Below are 18,856 nucleotides of genomic sequence, written 5' to 3'. Positions count from 1 at the left end.
GTTATTTCAATTTGACATTTTTTCAATGCATGAACAACTTAAATCATTTGCATGTTAATATTATTAATGCGTTGCACAATTTGCGGTTATTGATACAAAAATTGAAAAAAAATTAACATGAATAAAGTTTGCTGAAGTTTGTGAGATTTTTTTGTGTATTCGTTCATTCAATTGATTGCATTTTTATGATTTTCATTAGATTTTAGAAATACAGGCAATTTCCAGGATTTGATCGGGAAAAAGGAAAATAAGCAAGGAAAGACTAAATTTTCCAATTTTCTAAAGGTTAGAAATTATTTGTTTTATTTAATTATCTTTGTTTTTTCCTCGTTTTGTCAGTTTGATTTGTATAATATTGCAAAAAACATAGAAAAAACAAAATTGTGGAAGACACAGTGAGGAAGGATCCAAAAGCATTTGAGATGGTGACAATGGAGATGTCTCCTGAGGAACAATGGCGAAGAGCCGAAAGAGAGGCAGAGAAGAAAAACGATGAGAGGATGAAGAAGAGGGCGTACGAGAAAAGCTTGGGACACTCAGAGTCAGAAGAGTATCTTTTGAGCGAGAGTGGATCGACAGAATACATTCTGGGGAAAGATTCAGATAAGATTCCAGAATGGGCATTAGAGAAGGTTGAAGAAGAGGAAGAGACAAGAAAGAGAACACCATCTCCATCCATCTCATCCACTTCAACAACAGACACTTCAGACACAGATTCAACTTTTGTTCGATCAGAGAGTATGTGCCCAACAACCTCATCGATGTCGAATCTGGTGGATGCGATGGCCTGCTCATCTCCTCATGAGAAGCTGATCGTGGACTTGAGGGATTCATTGTTCATGCTGCTTCATGGAAGGAACGAGAAGAAAGAGATGGCGATAGGTACACTGGAGGAGCGGGAGGTGACAGCTGCTCAGATCATGTTCTGGGTGGCGAACGGGGTGCTTCATTGCTTCGACGAGCTCAAAGTGGCGCTTCAATCGCTGGATGGCCTGAGTCCGCACATTGTGCTGTTCTCAGAGCACATGGTGATCTGCATTGCGATGCACTCAGACTGCTCGACAGACTCGGATTCATCGTCCATCTCATCATCAACGACTGTTGTGACATCTGCAAGTGATGATGAAAGTGACTCCCTTCCTTCATCGGTTTTTGAGGATGAGGAAGAATTCAAAAATGAGTGCCTTCTGTGGAAGGCGCCGGAGCTGGTGATGAACAAGAAGATGGATGCAACGAAGGAGTCGGTCTCGTTCTCGATTGGGATGATGTTGTGGGAGTGTCTGACGCTGCAGATACAGTTTGGGGAGAACGAGGTGAACATGAAGCGGAAAAAGATTGCAACAAGAAAAAGGCAGAAAATATCAGAAACTTGTCTGAAGCTTCTTGAGGTCGTTTCCAGCTTTGAGATTGTGTGGTTATTTAATAATTATGCAAAATGCAAAGGAGTTTTGTCTTTTTTTGCTGCAATTTTGATAATTTTACAACATTTTCTTGCTTTCTTATTTATTTAATAATTAAATAATTATTTGATATAAAAAAAACAATACTCACTTTACATTAACATAACATATCCTGTGAATCATCTTTTTTCGTGAGAGTTATCGAATAATAGAGATAAATTTCATTATTTCTTTTGAACTCATCTGTATTCAATATTTTTTATTCGCGATTTCCAATTAGAATCTTTATTTAATATCATTTACATATAAAAACAATTATTTCTCAAATGCTGATTCTTAAATAAACAATTGAAGCATTATTTCAAAGTTGAATCCACTAAAACTATTTAACTGGATGAACAAAAGACCCTTATGTTGCAAACAAACTATCTTTTGATTGGCGATATGAAAAAATACAATTACTCAAAAAATATATGATGAATTGTAATTATTATCAGTTATGAACATCGCTCTTCATTCCGAAGAATGAAAAACGTTAGAACACAATATAAAAGTTCAACGAACGTTGTTAAATGGATCAATGTGTATTACAAGCATCTGAAAACGGAGTAGATAAATTAATTAATAAGAACAAACATATTTGAACACTGAAATATAGTTGTTGATTGGAAATTTGAAAAAATATTTAACAAACCTTGTATTTGTAACTCACAATTCCACATATTCACAATAAGATTCTTCTATTAATGACAAATATCGAAAGTTTGTTTCAAAAACAGTTCAGAAAAATTATAATTGCAAACTTTGTTCGGCAAACCTCATTGTTTGTCAAGAAATTTCATTTGGATTCAAATATATTCAGAATTCTTCACTGAAATGCAAAAAGATAGCTATAGCAGTTGAATGTTTTATTGAAAAAAATATAAACATCTACAGTAAAAGCAATGCGTTGAGCGTTTCTGGTGCAAGCGAGTACCTTCTATCTCCAACAATTCGTCTCAAGCGAGAGAAAATTCTTTCACAAGATGCTTCGCTGCACGGAAACATCGTCAACGAATAACAAATGTTTGCAAAAATTGTTGATATTGTTCCTTGCTTTGAAATTTCAGAATAGAAAATTTGAGTATTAGTGTGATCCACGTTTTGAGCATTATCCAGCAACATTGATGAAAATAAAGCTCTAATGCTCTCAATATGACTTGAAGCTTTCAAACAAGAAATTTTGGACAAATAATCATTGAAAGCTAACTTCAATCGGAGAAACCAGTCCATGCAAATAGATTGTTGGATTTTTGAAAGTGCTTTCTTTATTTGTTCTGTTGTCTTCATACAGACTGTGATAATAAATTCATTCACGCCGAGTTCTTCAACATCATTATCATCTTTTGAAAGGCTTTTTTCATTATCTGAACATTTATCTTCCTTTTTTTCGTCTGAATTTGATTGTGAATCACTTTCTTCAATATGTGAGTGTTTATTTCTTGTTTCATAAATTGATAATTCCTGTTCGCTACGTTCAGAAATGTTAGATCCTTCATCATATTCATCATCCGCCGAATCGTTTTCTGCTTGAATAATGCCTGTTTCGTCAAAATCAATTTCCCCAAAAATATCTTCTTCATTAGTAATAACCTCTTTTTCGATAAGTGTGTTTTCTATCAAAAGAGCAAATAAATGGAGCAAACTGTTATTTGGTGAGTTGGTTGGTGAAGTTGATGAAATAGAGTGCAAATCTTTTGGAAGCGGCAGAAGTTGAACTTGTGTTTCGGTAATTGCTTCTGCTTTTCTGTCTTTTTCTGGGCTTATAAACTGAAGAGCAGAATAAAAAGTCTCAACTGATAATGAAGAAGAGAATATTGGGTGAGGAAAATTTGTTGGAAAATTAATTTTTTCATTCTTCGAAAAAAATGAAAGCGCATATTGTTTGTCTGAAAAAAATTCATTTTCGCTGGTTTTATCTTCCATTACATGAGAAAGTGTTCGTAACTTTTTCTGTTGATTCTTTGAAGATGCAGTATTTGGAACTTCTTTAGAAGGACAAAGAAAGACCGAGTCACTTGGCATTGTATCTTTTATAGATTGAATAGATGAATCCCAACGCATCCTTTGAATTTGAGTTTGATCTGAATCCTTTGAAAACATTGATGAACATTTAAAAGATCTGTATTTTTCTTTCAATGTCATTAACTCTGTCGAATAAGACTTTGAGTACAAACCGTTTCTGTAGTCAAGGATTCCAATTGGAGTTAAGGAATGAGCCAAAGCGATTTGATCTCCTCGTTCTTTCCCTAAAAATGAATTGAACAGTTGGATTACAATAAAGCAAACTCCATATTGCCAATCAGGGGAAGAAAATTCCTCAAGATCTTGCAACCACAAGTATTGCGCAATGGATTTAAGGATAATTGGAAACACATCTCCAAGCTTTGTGTCGTCTTTTTCAAAGAACAATTGCAGTTGTTTCAGATGAATTAGTAATAATTCACATCGGATCACGTCATCTATTTTGACTTTGCAGAAATAGTCTGTAAATGAGATATTGTGTATATTTTTTGTAATAAAAAAACATATGTCAAAAAGACATAGCCATCTAGATTCAATGAACGAAGGGCATTTCGGTAAAAATGGATTTTTTGTGGACTCAATTCTGGAAATTTTTGAATATGACGTTATTTCTTCTTTTAATTGCACGAAAAATGAATTATCCTTAAATATGCGTGTGACAATTAAATTAATCAAATGGTTGCAGCAGTAAACAAATAGAGGAGTAATTTTTTTCCGTGTTTCTGTGATTGAGGTCGACTTTGTTTGATCTGCAAAGCTTTGAATTGCGAGTTTTTGTGGCAGCAAGCCATCCGTACAAAAACAGCGCACCTCTCCTTTCAAGTCAGCTATTTCTGTTATAATTTCATTTGCAAGATGAAAATAATCGGAAGTTGTGAAGCACGCCTTTTCAATTTTCCAGAAAAATGGAGATGCCTTTGTTTGCAACGGAACGAATGTGATGACAGTGTATTTTTTTCCTGCTACAACACCTCCATCCATCATGACGCCAACCATTGAATTATAAATCTTTGTATTTCTATTGGCAATTCTTTTCTTACCTTCTTCATGAATAAGTGATGTTAGCTTACGATATGTGAGAGTAGGAAATATGGTTGTCGGTGAAAGAGTTGGATTTTGTTGGGAAGTGATAATTAAAGAAGTAATATATTTGTTGAATTCATTGGAGTAAGCAGAAAGAAACGCAATATTGCAATGACCAATTAAACGCAAAAAATGTTCAATTAATGAATCAAATTGAAAATGAGTTGGAACTATTTTTTTTGAAGGAACTTCAGAAAATCTTGTAGAAGATGGATGAAACTTGAAATATGGCAAAATAGAAGATGTAGTCGTCAATGCGCATCGATGATTTGTAACTTTGTCACATCCTTTTCTTCCGGAGATGGCACAATTTATACCGTGTTTACTGTTTGGACACAAGAAATAAATGTGTCCATCTTTTTTTTATGATCCATCCATCTTGACAGGAGTATATGCCAACCAAAGCTTTCCATCGAAAGTTTCAAAGTGAATTTTACCAATTTCTTCTCCAGTATTGTTTGGGTGCTTGTAGACTTGTTTTAAAGCAGAAAAATGCAAATTAATCTGAGTGATAATTAATATGAAACATACAATTACCGCCATCGAAAGATTTTGTTCTTATTAATTCCACGAATGTGCATTCATTGTTTTTTAATTCCTCAACTTTTCTTTCAAATGCTTCAAGCTACAAAGATGAATTAAATTAAAAAATAAATTATTATACATGCTGGGATAAAATAAAATTGCCAAACAATATTTTTCGCTGACAAGCATCTTTGTAATTCTATCGGCAATTCTTTAATAAAGTCATTTAGATTCATTTCACTCATTTTTCAAATGATCTCGACAAACCGACTGATCTTGACAGACAGACTGATCTAGACATGATCAAGTCGAAAAGATCTGTCGATTTGACAACAAAAAAATTCTTTTTGCATTTTCATGTTTTATTATTCATTTTTAAAATTCTCAAAATAAATGGAGTTAAAAAAATATTTGAAATAAATTATTTTCCAATTTTTAAAATTTTCCAAATTGAAAAGTCTCAAAAGAGTTTTGAACGTCCCTGTCGGTCGGATTGTCGTTTCCGTTTAACAAAGTCAGTGTGTCGCAAAGGCCTTCTTTCAACAAACGTTGATTTTCTTTTTTCACTTTTACACAATATTTTTACAAAATTTAAACAATTCATTAAAAGTTTGTTTTATTATTTTAGTTTGTTTCTCACTGAGTTATAGTGTTTTTTATATTCTTAAAAGTCACTTTTCTCAGCGAATCAAGCTTTTCCAAAAAATGTGAAATACAGTTTCATAAACTGTTAACATTAACCTATTTGTATTTCAAATCTCAAGTTCTTCATTTATTTATTATGACACTTTTTTCTCATTTCATTTTTTCACAAACATGCAAGTATTAATCTGAAATTTTCTTTGTTTTAAAAATGAAGTGTTAAAAATAAAAATATGCCATGTAAAATAAAAACTTTAATTATCATCCAAACAAAAATCTGACAATTATTATTCTCTCTAAATCTTGATCTGGCAAATGGTACAAAAATTGCATGATCCGAGATAACATTTCTGTTATGGTACAAAGTTTGCCAGATCTAGATTTAGAGAGAATAATAATTGTCAGATTTTTGTTTGGATGATAATTAAAGTTTTTATTTTACATGGCATATTTTTATTTTTAACACTTCATTTTTAAAACAAAGAAAATTTCAGATTAATACTTGCATGTTTGTGAAAAAATGAAATGAGAAAAAAGTGTCATAATAAATAAATGAAGAACTTGAGATTTGAAATACAAATAGGTTAATGTTAACAGTTTATGAAACTGTATTTCACATTTTTTGGAAAAGCTTGATTCGCTGAGAAAAGTGACTTTTAAGAATATAAAAAACACTATAACTCAGTGAGAAACAAACTAAAATAATAAAACAAACTTTTAATGAATTGTTTAAATTTTGTAAAAATATTGTGTAAAAGTGAAAAAAGAAAATCAACGTTTGTTGAAAGTTTGCAGTCAAAAACAAAAAAAGTGTCAATAAAAGAAAAAGTCATATATGTGATTCTTTTTGTTAAGTCGCAAATGTGAAATTTTTAATTTGATCAAAAATTACATATTTTGTTCATATTTCTGTTTCTGCTTATGAATCTTCTTTCGAATGTGTGAAATAGCATTATCCTTTTATAGATTCCACATTAGTGAAGTTTTGTGTATGCCAACGAAAATTTGAGCCAAATATGAATTTTTAATTTTTGTTAAAAATTAAACAAAAGGAACTTTTCAAAGAAATTTAGACATATGGGACAAAATATTTTGCTTTATGAATTTTGTTCCACTTAATATTATCTAAAAATTTTCTCAATTTTAAAGTTTTTTTGTATTTTTTGAATAGTTATTGAAGACTTATTATTATGTGAAGGTGGAAATAGTTTGGAATAAATCTCAGTTATTTTCTTAATTGCAGAAATTTTGCCCCGTATTTAGTTTTTAAAACCATTTTTTTATTTGATCCTTCATTGTCTAAACATTTTTTTTTGCTTTCATTTTCAATTTGTGTTTTTCCTTTGGAAAAAAATATCCATATATTTTTTTGCTATATATTATTTGAACTAAAATCATAATAAATGCCTTTTTCTGATTACCCATCAAACTGCACTCACAAGAAAGTACCAGAGCAGCGACCACTGAAAAAACTCCTGAATTCAGAAATGCTATTTTTTTAGTGAAGGAGGAGCTGATTCAGATAAAGCTACTGGCAAAACATTAACCAAAGGATGGCGTTACGAAGAAATTAAAAAAAAAAGAGTGGGAGCAATAAAGGAGAAAAGAAAAACTGAGGCATTGGTCTGAATTGGACCATTTTTTAGAAGGCTGAAAAAAATCAACAATTAACAAATGGGTGATTTTTTTTGATATCATAAAAAATTCCGACGTTTGATCAAAAAATTTTTTCATTAAGGGTGGTGTTGATAAGAAAAAAGAAAGTGATGATCTCACAAATATTTTGCTCAAATTATTATTGTTTTTATTTATTTGTTGATTTCAATTTGTTTCCAAGTGATTTCATTTCAAATATCGAGAAATAAAAATAATTTCTTAAAAAAATATCGAAAATTCAATGAACATAATGAAACATAAGTTATCTTGCTTGAAAAGCATGATAATGATTGTTTCAATACGTTATTAATCTATTTCTTATTCAAATATTGTCAAATTATGTTATTGAAAAGAATTTAAAAAATTGCTGATGAAGATCATTAAACTTTAGTAAAAAATGAACAATTTTCAAAATTTCACATAGAAAAATATGATAGTTATACAAGACATTTATTGGATAAACAACAATTTATAATGAATTATTATTAAAAAACAATTAATTCTTTGGAGAAGTTTTCTAAATAAATTGATCAAAGTTAAAAAAATAACTAAGAAAAAATTAAGAAAATGAGAAGAAATACGAAAATTTCTGTTTTTTTCACTTAAAAATGTTTTGCTTAACAGCAATTCTCTTTTATTCTCCATCATCCACATCTTATGCATAGACTTGCTTGAAAGCTGAGTTTATCTTTTATCTGGCTGTTCATTTTCCATACAGACTCTGCAAACACTCCTTTCGTTTGCGATGATTGAAGAAGAAGTCAATGGTGTGCCCATTGATCCAACTCCATCTCCACTGTCTCCTTGAATGGCCTATTTCTCCACATGGCTGCAACATTCACTTTCACTGTACTTGTATCTCATCTATTTGCTTTCTCTTTCTTCGCTGATTCTTCACTAGTGGCAGTCTTCCCGTCTGCTCTGACCGACTCAACTGCTTTGAGGCAACCTGAATCAGAATCAAGAACAGTATTAAGACGAGAATGTACAAACAAGGCCACATTACGCTCTTATGCAAGGGGCCAGCTCTTATGTGAAATGCTGAGTGCGAATGTGCAATGGAATGTGCTGTTGAGACGTGTGTGTTCACCATCTATGTGAGCGATATGTCGACCGAAGAAAACTACCTCTTTAAAGACTGCATCGTCTCCGCTAAAGCTCCTCCAATCCCTGTCTCCGTTCTCAACATCCGCTTCGTCTTGAGCGACGCCTTCCGAGGAAAGGAACTCTTTCTCCGGAGCTCCTATATCCCAGCCTAAATCGATGAGTCCCTCTTTTCCATCGAGTTCACCCAACCTTCTCTTGCTGCGAGCACATCCAATTGAAGCTCTGATTCCTCTCACACCGATCACGATCACGACTTTAACATCCTGCCCTTCATTTCTTTTCTTCCGCACCCACAGGATATTCCTCTGCAAAGACACAGACTCCTCCACCAAGCTATGCTACTCACAGCTAGGCCTCTATTTCTCCTTCTCCGCAATTTTTATCCATATCTTCCTCCAAAATTGCCTATCCAATATTCGAATTTGGTCTAACTCGAACAATCGTGTTTTTGTTCACTTTGTATTTTCCAGCTCAATGATGTTGCATTTTGCAACAGCTGCATCTTCACCTCCTTCCACTCCTCCTTCCACTCCTCCTTCGCTTCAATCAACTTTTCAGTCTTTCACATTTTCGACGGATTCCTCCATACATCTTTCTGTATCTTTTCTCTCTCAGAATAGCACATCCACTTCTCCCAGTACAATCTTTTCTCTCTTATTTCAATATCTTCTTCGGCACTTCACAGCCTTGCACGTGCTTGACATTGGATTTGGCAACTCCGTTGAAAATCTCTCGCAACAGATCTCTCCATTAAAGCAGACAGCGCTATTCTTCTTATTCAACGTCAAATTTGTCATGAAGCTCCCTTAGAATGATGAATTCCTTCTTCATTAACATCTTGCTCTCCAAGATCAGCAGTTGCGCGCATGCCGACAACTGTGAGTTAACAAACAACAGCCTTGCCGTTTGGAATTACCACTTCTCCCACAGCAACTTCGTCTGCTCCGATGCCGGTGGACTCAACATCGCTTTCATGAATCCGCTTGTAACATATGCACAGTTGTTCAGCACAATTCACTGTCACTCAAATACATCGCCTATGGTCCGGATGTTCCTGCTTCCAAGCATTTTCAGATTGCAAAATATCTTCTTCCCAAGAACAGCACTTAAAAAAAGCCGCAAGAATGTAAATATTTGAGCAAAAAGAGAAAAAGAAGTTTAAGAAATGTTCTGTGCTAAGAGCGACTTCAGCAAGAGCTAATAAGAGTCTGTTGCAGAAAATGAAGGAATTGGTGGCTTCGCCGGAGTTCCAACAAGAACAGAAGGGGCAGACAATTGTGTGTGTGGAAAGGGAGAAAAAGGAGGAGTAGCAAATGTTGAGGATGCTGTGATGTTTTGAGTGTGCAGCTTGGCAGATGAGAGTGCGCTGTCAAACGAAAAAAATGTCTGCTGCTGTTCATTTTCAATATCACCTCCTCCTTTTATTCCCATGTACCTCCTCCTTTCTGTTGATGCCTGTGTAAGTCTTGTGTCGAAAGTGCAAACTTGCGACGAGTGAAACTCTTCTTTCTCTTTTGTCTTCATCTTCGTCTTTAATTCATTTCATCTATCCTTTTGATGAAAAAAAGTTTGGTCTCTTTCTTTCACTTCTTTTCCTTTCTTTTCAACTTTTCCACTTTCAACATTCATCTCTCCTTCTCTCTCATTCTCAATCTCGTTATTTTCCATTCCTATGTTACAATCAAATCCATCAACTACGTTAATTTCAGCCTCCTCTTTTTCTGTATTCATTCTGCTATTGACTTCATCCATTCCTCCTTCTGAAGTCTCTTTCTCACTCTTCACATTTTCCGCATCTTTTTCCATTTCATTCTTCTCCTTAACCTCCAACCCACATCAACAATCGTACTCCATCTCCAATTGTGAATCCTTTGTGATTAACAGATTGTTTTCTTCCACTCTTTTCCGTCCTTCTGAATCGCCTTACAACGACCAGATCATTTCACACGTTTGTAATATCTCTCACATTGCCGTTTCGCACAGAACCACAGCAGCTGTCGTTAACCGAATTATTCTCATTTCGCCTATTTAAATAAGATCCAGCAGCAGTAGTCAGAATAACTTGAACAGCATGAGGAAGAAACTCAGAAGATTACTCAAGGGAAATGAACGATCCTCACACAACCGCCGTTGATTATGCAAGATGTTTCAGGAAAAAGATGCAGAAGAAGAGGAAGAAGAAGATGACGAATAACACCAAACAGTCACAACGTTCAGCCAGCCTTCAAATTCGTGAACTTTGTTAAGGAACTGGAGGTGCTCAATGCTGTTAAACACACATCTCAGTGAGAACTCAGAGTTTCACCAATATCTCAGAAGGTCCGGCCATATCTTTTCCTTCTATGAAAACTGCCCAGACGAATGAACAAAAAGAAGATAAAGGATATTCGCTAAAGACAAAAGCAGTCGAACATTGCTCGTTTTTTTTCAGCGCGTGTAGCAGACAATTTTTGAGTGCACCCCAGGCTTCCAGCTAGTGTTGCTTTGAAGAGTAGTAGAGAAGCGTGATCATCATCATAAAGAAGACAGAGAGAGGAGACAAGCTGCTGCTACAGTGAGGAGGAATAGAGGCAGGAGGAGGATGCAGAACCGGGCTCCGAGGAAACAGTAGATGCTGTTGATAATAATGATGCAAAAGGCAACGCATTTTATGCTGTTGCATTCTCTTTCGATGTTTGAGCGAGTAACTCATCGAGCGGCTCAGGGCTTTCATGCCATGCAAACGGCACAGTCAACTCAACGTCTTGCAGATTGGAAGATTCTGCAATGAGCTTGTGGATTGTTGTCTCAACGCTTCTCTTTTCGAATCTACAACTTATTCTAATTCTTTTTTGGGGCTCTGAAGAAATGACAGAGGGTTCCGTGTCAGTCAGGCAAGGCTCATTTGAAACAGAACGTTGTATCGCAGTCATTTCGTCATATGGGCTCATGAACACTCTTTCGTGATCGTAGAAATTGTAGACCCGATCAGAAATCGCGTATGAACACAAACTTGATTTGAGTGCAAAATATGAAGTTTGTCTTTCGAATTCTGCTTTCCCCTTTACCAACTGAGAAAAATCAACGCGCTTTATTTCGCTCTGCAAGAAGCACACAGTCTCCAGCAGCTGCCCTTCCAGTAAAATTCCTTTGACGCTTTTCTCTTTGGATTGAGCCTCCTGTCGTACGCAGATATGCCTATAGCCTCTGCGGTTTTTGAGTATGCTCCCTTAAAAAATGTTGGAATAAAAAAAATTGAAAAAAGAAAGTTGCGATGGAGTTGTGCTTGTAATACATGTCTTTTTCCAACAGTGGAGGCGGCTTTCACATCTAATCCCACTTTGATGAAGAGAAAAATATCAAAGATGACAAAAACGATAACGAAAAAGAATAAGAGGAGGTGGAGGAAAAAGACAATGAAACAGATGAAGAACAATATTATTTCACTGCTCTTTGAATTCTATCAGATCCAGTAGATTTTGGTGTTCTGGCGATCTTCACTTGAATTTGCATGATCACGCTTGTATGATCTTCTCATTTTCGTATGTGATCTCGAGAAACTTCTTTATGATCTTGTGGATGTTTTGTGTTTCACATAAACCGTGAAACTTTGCATTGTTTTCGGTTCAGTGAATTTTTGAATCAGCCAACTCCTTCGAGCCTGATGAATGATGATTGGATGGAGAAGCATTTACAGAAGTTTTTAAAGCGATTCCCTTGTTGATAATTTGGGGTTGGTTGTTGTTGATGATGATAATCAAAGAGAGTGAAAAGCCCTTTGAACAACAAACAACACAAAAAGAAAAAGCAGTTTTTTCAGAAAGGTGTTCCATTAAACTCATTGAAATAATGCGCACCTTTTTTCAAAAAAAATAGATAAATGATGAACTGTTTTCATAAAAAACAAATAAAATAAGAAATTGAGATAATCAGAAAATGAATTGTTCAAATGAAGAAATAATTGGAGTGAACACACGAAAAAAAGCACACTTCTTATATATTTTGCAAGCTAACAATATATTTTTTAAACGGTCAAATCAAATATTCATCAATTGCATGCAATATCTTCAAATTGATAGTCTTTCTTCATTTCACTTAAAAATATTTTATAAATTGAAAAGATCATGGCGTTGTGGGCATTTCATTTTTTTTGATCGAAACAACATAAAATGATATTTAACAACTATCTGGTGTTGAAAAGTCCTCCTCCACTTTTGCCCAAAACGCACAAATAATTTGGTTAACTTATGATCAAGAATTTAGAATGTTTTAAAATATATTAATAAGATCATGGGCGTTTTGGTCATTTTATTTTTTTGCTTAAAACAGCATAAAATGATATTTTCAGCTTGTAAAGTACAGAAAAAGTGACTTTCAATGTTGACCAAAATGCACAAATAATTTGGTTTTATTATGATCATTAATTTTGGGAATGTGATATTTGTTTGAATATTATTCATTTAATTTGTGAATATTATTGCTTTAATAATGCTTTCAAGTCATCAGAAAATCGTGATTAAATTTTGTTAGTTCAAATGAGGTGAAAATTAATTTTTTCATATTTCATTGAATTAACACCTCATATCAGAAAAATATCATTGAAATTTTTGTCTCTTTAAAAATGTTTTATTTTTGAATGAACATGCTTATTATTATTCTTCTATTCAATATATAACTGTTTTGATATCAATATCTTCATTGTTGAGTTTCAACAACAGTTGACGAATATTCAGTGATAAGAAAAACAGAAAAATAAATACATTGCTAATTTGATAACAATCATAAAACAACATAACACATAAATAACAATAGCACTTCATTGTATTAATCATCTTGAAAATAGAAAACAACAAATAAGTTTCTTTTCTTGTTGCATCACTTTCTAAAAAAAAATATTTTTACCACATCATCATTAAAACATTCCCCAATTGTCAATTCCATACCAATTTGCATGAACAATAAAAGATTCAATAAAAAGCATAACTATTACAACAAATACATGGTGTCATAGTCAATTCCAAACAAAAAAGATTACAAATACTTTAAGTCCAAAAACAAACTTGAATGTTTATCTTTTGTTTTTTTCTCACTCTACACTTTCTGATATTTCTCTTGTCCAAACTCAAAAAGATCAAATTCAACAGAGAAAAAAGGCAGACACAGTGATTATACATCACTTCACACTCTCAGCTATTCTCCTTTCCTAAAATCAAATTCAAAAATCATTGAAACTCTTCACAACACCCATCAAAAAATGAATCTCTATTTATTCAGGTTTATAATTTACATTCGGGACTATAATAAAGTGAAAATAGGGACATTATCGGTTCAAAAAGCACAAGAAAACAATCGGATTCTAACTATTGTGTACCTGGGAGGCTGTTCGTCGTATCCAGGTCCGGATATTGCAGCCCGAAGGCTGCAATATCTAATACGAACAGTCATGTCCAGCACCCTTCCGATAGAGCGCCAGCTAAGCATACACAACAACTAGTTTCTTAAAAAGGAACACCATTAATACAATTTTGAGATTCATTTAAAGATGAAGAGTCAAGAAGAAGATCAAATCTTCTTGAAAGAAGATCTTGAGAAGATTGAGAAAGAAGAGAAGAGTTAGATGATGTGATATCAGAGTGAAATGACTTTCTTGAACGTTGAACTTTTTCTTTCATTGTTGAAGATTCGAGGGCAACCAGAGAGCGTTGAGGAAGATATCCAACAGCAGATGCGCAGACAAATGAGCCCTTGCGCTCAAAGAATAAGTAGTCCTTCATGTGAGGGACTGACAGTGAAGGCCATGAAATTTGCTGAGATGGCACATACTCTTCAAAGTACCTCTCATGCACACACTCCTTGATAGATGATGACGATGGGGAGTTGCTTGATGAGGATGATTCAAAAATATTAAATTGTGATGATGATGAAACAGATGTCGAAACATTCATATTGCTTTCGAAGAAGTTGATTAAGTCATGAAGTGAAGTGATGTGTTCAGTTGAAAGATTGTTGTCGATAGAATTAACTAATGCACCAAATTCACTATCACAAATATTCTTTCCGTGGTGCTCAGCGAAGAAGTTGAGTTGTGTATTTTTCTTTTTGAGAAGTTTGGATTGTTTGGAGAGAATGAAGTGAAGGAGGAAGCGATTTCGGTTGTGTGGACCCGAATCGCAGAAGAACTTAAAAGTGTGAGTGTCTGAGAAGAAGTGTCTTTTGATCACAGATTCCAGACACTCAATAACAAATCTGTGATCATTTGAGAGGCAGTCGGAGAAGAAGTTGAAAGTTCTTTTTATTTGTTGATTATTAATTTTTTGAAGAGAGATGATTGTGAATTGAGAAACTTGTTGGTAATTAAAGAATTCTTGTTGAAGTTGATTTTTTCTGATGGGGAGTTTCCATTTCTCTTTGAAGTCGAAGACGAAGACTGCTTCTCCCTTTTTCAGATTGTCGACAGTTGATTGATAATGTTTTCGTTGCATTTCTGCAACAAGACGATGTTGTCGAAGTAATTTAAGTGTATGAAACTCTGCTTCAGACAGTCCATTTTTGTTTTGCGATGACTTCAATTTGTTTTCCAGATAGTTCAACTTCTCACACATGCCGCAGAGATCCGTTCGTCTTTTCGCTTTGGAGAAATTGGTGGTGAGTTTGTAGAAGTGGGAAAGAGAAACTTTGATGTTTGATTCTTCAGAAAACTCTTTCCATAATTTCGTCTTTGGCTTGAAGATTAATCTCTTTTCGTTGGGAGAAAAGATGCCCGTTTTCTTTCTTTTTTCTTTAAGTGCTTCTAATCCATAGTCAGTTCTGATTGATGAAGTTAATTGAGGAATGGAAGTTGAACAATGCAGTGGTGTGATGAACGATGACGGGGGAGTTGTTTCTGTGGACGAATTGTTGATATTTTTGGATTGTGAAGAGGAAGATGAAGAAGAGGAACCACCAAATTGGACACTTGGTTGAGTTGATTGTGATTTCTCTTTCACGTAGAATGATAAAGAAGGAATATAGCCCTGAGAAAAGAGATCTTTCCATGACTTTGACCATTTATCACTGTCAAATGCATCAATATCATCATCGTTACAGGTGATCCACATCTTTTTCATTCCTTTATTTCTTTCCACAACGGCTATGTAATGACCATTGCTATTATCAAACTGTTTATGAAGGATTTGTCCAATAAAGTGATAGAATGTTGTTTCTTTATTTTTGTTGTGAAATGAAGTTTTATTTTCATTCGCAAATCCTTTGCAAAATGAACGTTTATTCGACATATCAGTCTCGATAAGAAGTGTTCGAGAAGGTGGAGAACTTGCAGAATCAGCACATTCATGGGAGAGGGCTAGTACTTCTGGAAATGAAATCATTTCCTCCCAACAAGCAGTACAGCATTTTTCTTTGCACTCTTCACAATATACACTATTTTTTCCATCCAGTATTTCAGTTGAAAACAAAGAAGATAAACCATTGTGTGTAGATGAAGAATTGATGATTATGCTATTGTTGATGTTGTCGATATGTGATGTGAGTTTTTGACATTTCACGCATTTCATATGTGAAATTATAACTGGATTGAAACTATCTTGTTTTAATAATCCGTCTTTTTCAAACAATTTATGAAGATTTTCGAAAGCTTCTGAAACATTCTGCTGCTGTTTGCTTCCATATCCGCAAAAGTCTTCCCATTTGCTAACAACTGATGGGATCCATGAATGCACTTTTGTTCCATCTTTGAGGATTTGATTGCATATACTCATCATTCGAGAAGATAATGTCTTATTTGAATGTGTTTTTGTGAAGATCGTTGGTTTTGAACTGCAGATCGAGGACCAGCATTGCAGAAGAGATGCCAAGTAACATGTGTTTCCAAGATTTGCCAACCCTTTTACTGTTTTTAATGGAGTATTTGGTGTGAATTTTAAAACATTAGCCGTTGATTTGGATGAAGAAGAAATAAACGGATCAAAATTTGTTGAATTATCTCTTGTAATAAACTGTGACTTTTGTTGTTGTGTTAAAATGTTGCTCTCTTTTGTGAAAGATGAGACTAGATTTTGGAACGCATGAGGAGGAATAAGAGTGGGTGAGGTGATATATTCCATAAGTTGGCTGCTAACCCACATATTTTCGTTGCAAAAAGATGAAGTTGCTTTGTCTTCTGGAGAAGAATTGATTGTATCTTTTCTTTTCACTTTGATCGAAAAGGAAGAAGAGGAAGAGGAAGAAGAAGAATATGAAGATAATGATGAAGAGGAAGAGGAAGAAGGAGAAGGAGAAGAAGAGGGAGAGGGAGAGGGAGAGGGAGAGGGAGAGGGTAAAGGAGAAGGAGAGGGAGAGGGAGAAGGAGATGATGATGACGAAGATGATGATGAAAATGAAGATGAGGAGGAGGAGGAGGAGGAGGAGGAGGAGGAAGAAGAAGAAGAAGGAGAGGAAGAAGATGATGATGAAATGGGAGATTTTTGTTTAACTAGTTTATGAAATGGTATTGGTGATGGAGAAGTTCGACGGTAATGAAGTGTATTATTTTGTTTGATTTTTGTAGTCCATCTTTCAGCTCGAAGTGGAGTGTTAATAGGATCGTTAACTGCATGAGATGGAGAAGATTTTTTTTCTGATATAATATTTGATTTTTTATTTTGTTGGCATAATTTTTCTGATGGAGAAGATTGTATATTGTGAGAATTATTTTTTTCTGTAATGATAATATTATCCCATGCAGATTCCTCAATGAACTGTGCGTAATCAGGAACTTTTTTTGGTTTTTTCTTGGCTGATTGCAGTGAAGTTGATGCCTCTGTGGAATGGGCCAACATCCAATTGTTGCCCTTTTCCCAATCTTGTTCATTAAGACCTCAAAAAAGTTAAATAAATGAATAAACAAAAAGACAGTTAAAAATGAAATTATAGAAAAATACAATACAAACCACTTTTACACGATGGTGTGTGAGGCAATTGTGCAGGTATTAAAAATCCTTGGTTTTTTGTGAGAGTTTGTTTTGCATAATTATACTTTCCTTCAGTGATGTCAAATCCATAGTCCAGAAGTTCAGATAATGATGCATTTCGCGTTAGTGCTTGAAGGATCATCGTTTGCGTGTGCAATTGTGCGTGCTTGTACACAACTGAGAGATCTTTAAGAAGTATTTCGTAGTATTCTGAGTTTTTTTAAATAACAAAAAAACAAATATAAATTAAAAATCAATATTGCAAGAGAAAAATATAAGTTAATAATCAATCAAAAAATATTGAAGTCGAAACCATTCAAGGATTTCAGTAAATCATTGATAACTGCAGATGATTTTCTATAGTTGTAAAACAAATAGACGAGCAATGAATCAACGTCATCTCCACCGATGCGTTGTATTTCTTTCCATAGAACGTTGCACCGTGAATTTAGAGTTGACTCTTGTTTAGAAAATGACATATTTGTGATTTTTTTCAAATTTATTATGGAATTATTATCAATTAATAAAAATTTCACAGCTCTGCATTTATTGTTTTAATTGTATTTTCAACATAGAAATTTCGATAAACAAAACCAAATATCAATATTTTTGCTCAAATAAGAAATATATGTTTCAGAATTTTTTTTAACCTCATATTGAACGATAAAAATTACAAAACTATTTTCTGATGACTTGAAAGCATTATTAAAGCAATAATATTCACAAATTAAATGAATAATATTCAAACAAATATCACATTCCCAAAATTAATGATCATAATAAAACCAAATTATTTGTGCATTTTGGTCAACATTGAAAGTCACTTTTTCTGTACTTTACAAGCTGAAAATATCATTTTATGCTGTTTTAAGCAAAAAAATAAAATGACCAAAACGCCCATGATCTTATTAATATATTTTAAAACATTCTAAATTCTTGATCATAAGTTAACCAAATTATTTGTGCGTTTTGGGCAAAAGTGGAGGAGGACTTTTCAACACCAGATAGTTGTTAAATATCATTTTATGTTGTTTCGATCAAAAAAAATGAAATGCCCACAACGCCATGATCTTTCGACATATTTGAAATTAAGAAAATATTAAATTTTATTTTATATTAATTTTCAATTTATAATGTTAATTAATTGCACATGAAAAAAATTATTAGCATATGTTGATGTTAATTTTATTCTCAAAAATTCTGTTTGGTAATAAATTAATTATTTGAGTGAAAATTTATTTGAGAAAAAGGTTTTTTTATCTTTATCAAACGAATTAATATAACAGCTGGAAACGAATTGATAAAAAACCAAAACAACATAAAAATGCTAGCGTCTGCAGGTTGTCGTTTTATTTATGAATAACAAATGGATTGATTTTGGTTTTTTAAGTTATGAAAAAAATGTCTGTTGTATTTCATGTGTAAAATTGTTCAATCATTTAAATATAACAT

The 18,856-nt window shown here is 33.6% G+C and overlaps 2 protein-coding genes across 2 annotated transcripts; one reads left to right on the top strand and one right to left on the bottom strand.

Moving 5' to 3' along the window:
• Positions 1-422: 422 nt before the first annotated feature.
• Positions 423-1,511, top strand: MONOS_14845 (uncharacterized protein; the record flags this gene model as incomplete). The annotated part of the gene is made up of 1 exon (XM_067867681.1): positions 423-1,511. The coding sequence occupies one exon, from the start codon at positions 423-425 to the stop codon at positions 1,509-1,511; it is 1,089 nt and encodes a 362-aa protein (XP_067720434.1).
• Positions 1,512-9,674: 8,163 nt separating this feature from the next.
• MONOS_16478 (uncharacterized protein) lies at positions 9,675-10,001 on the bottom strand (the record flags this gene model as incomplete). The annotated part of the gene is made up of 1 exon (XM_067869386.1): positions 9,675-10,001. One exon carries the CDS (start codon positions 9,999-10,001, stop codon positions 9,675-9,677), a length of 327 nt encoding a protein of 108 aa, XP_067720433.1.
• Positions 10,002-18,856: the final 8,855 nt, after the last annotated feature.

Source organism: Monocercomonoides exilis (assembly GCF_001643675.1).
Source record: "Monocercomonoides exilis strain PA203 chromosome Unknown scaffold53-602328, whole genome shotgun sequence".
Classification (NCBI taxonomy): Eukaryota; Preaxostyla; order Oxymonadida; family Polymastigidae; genus Monocercomonoides; species Monocercomonoides exilis.
This window is presented reverse-complemented; position numbering and strand designations above follow the sequence as displayed.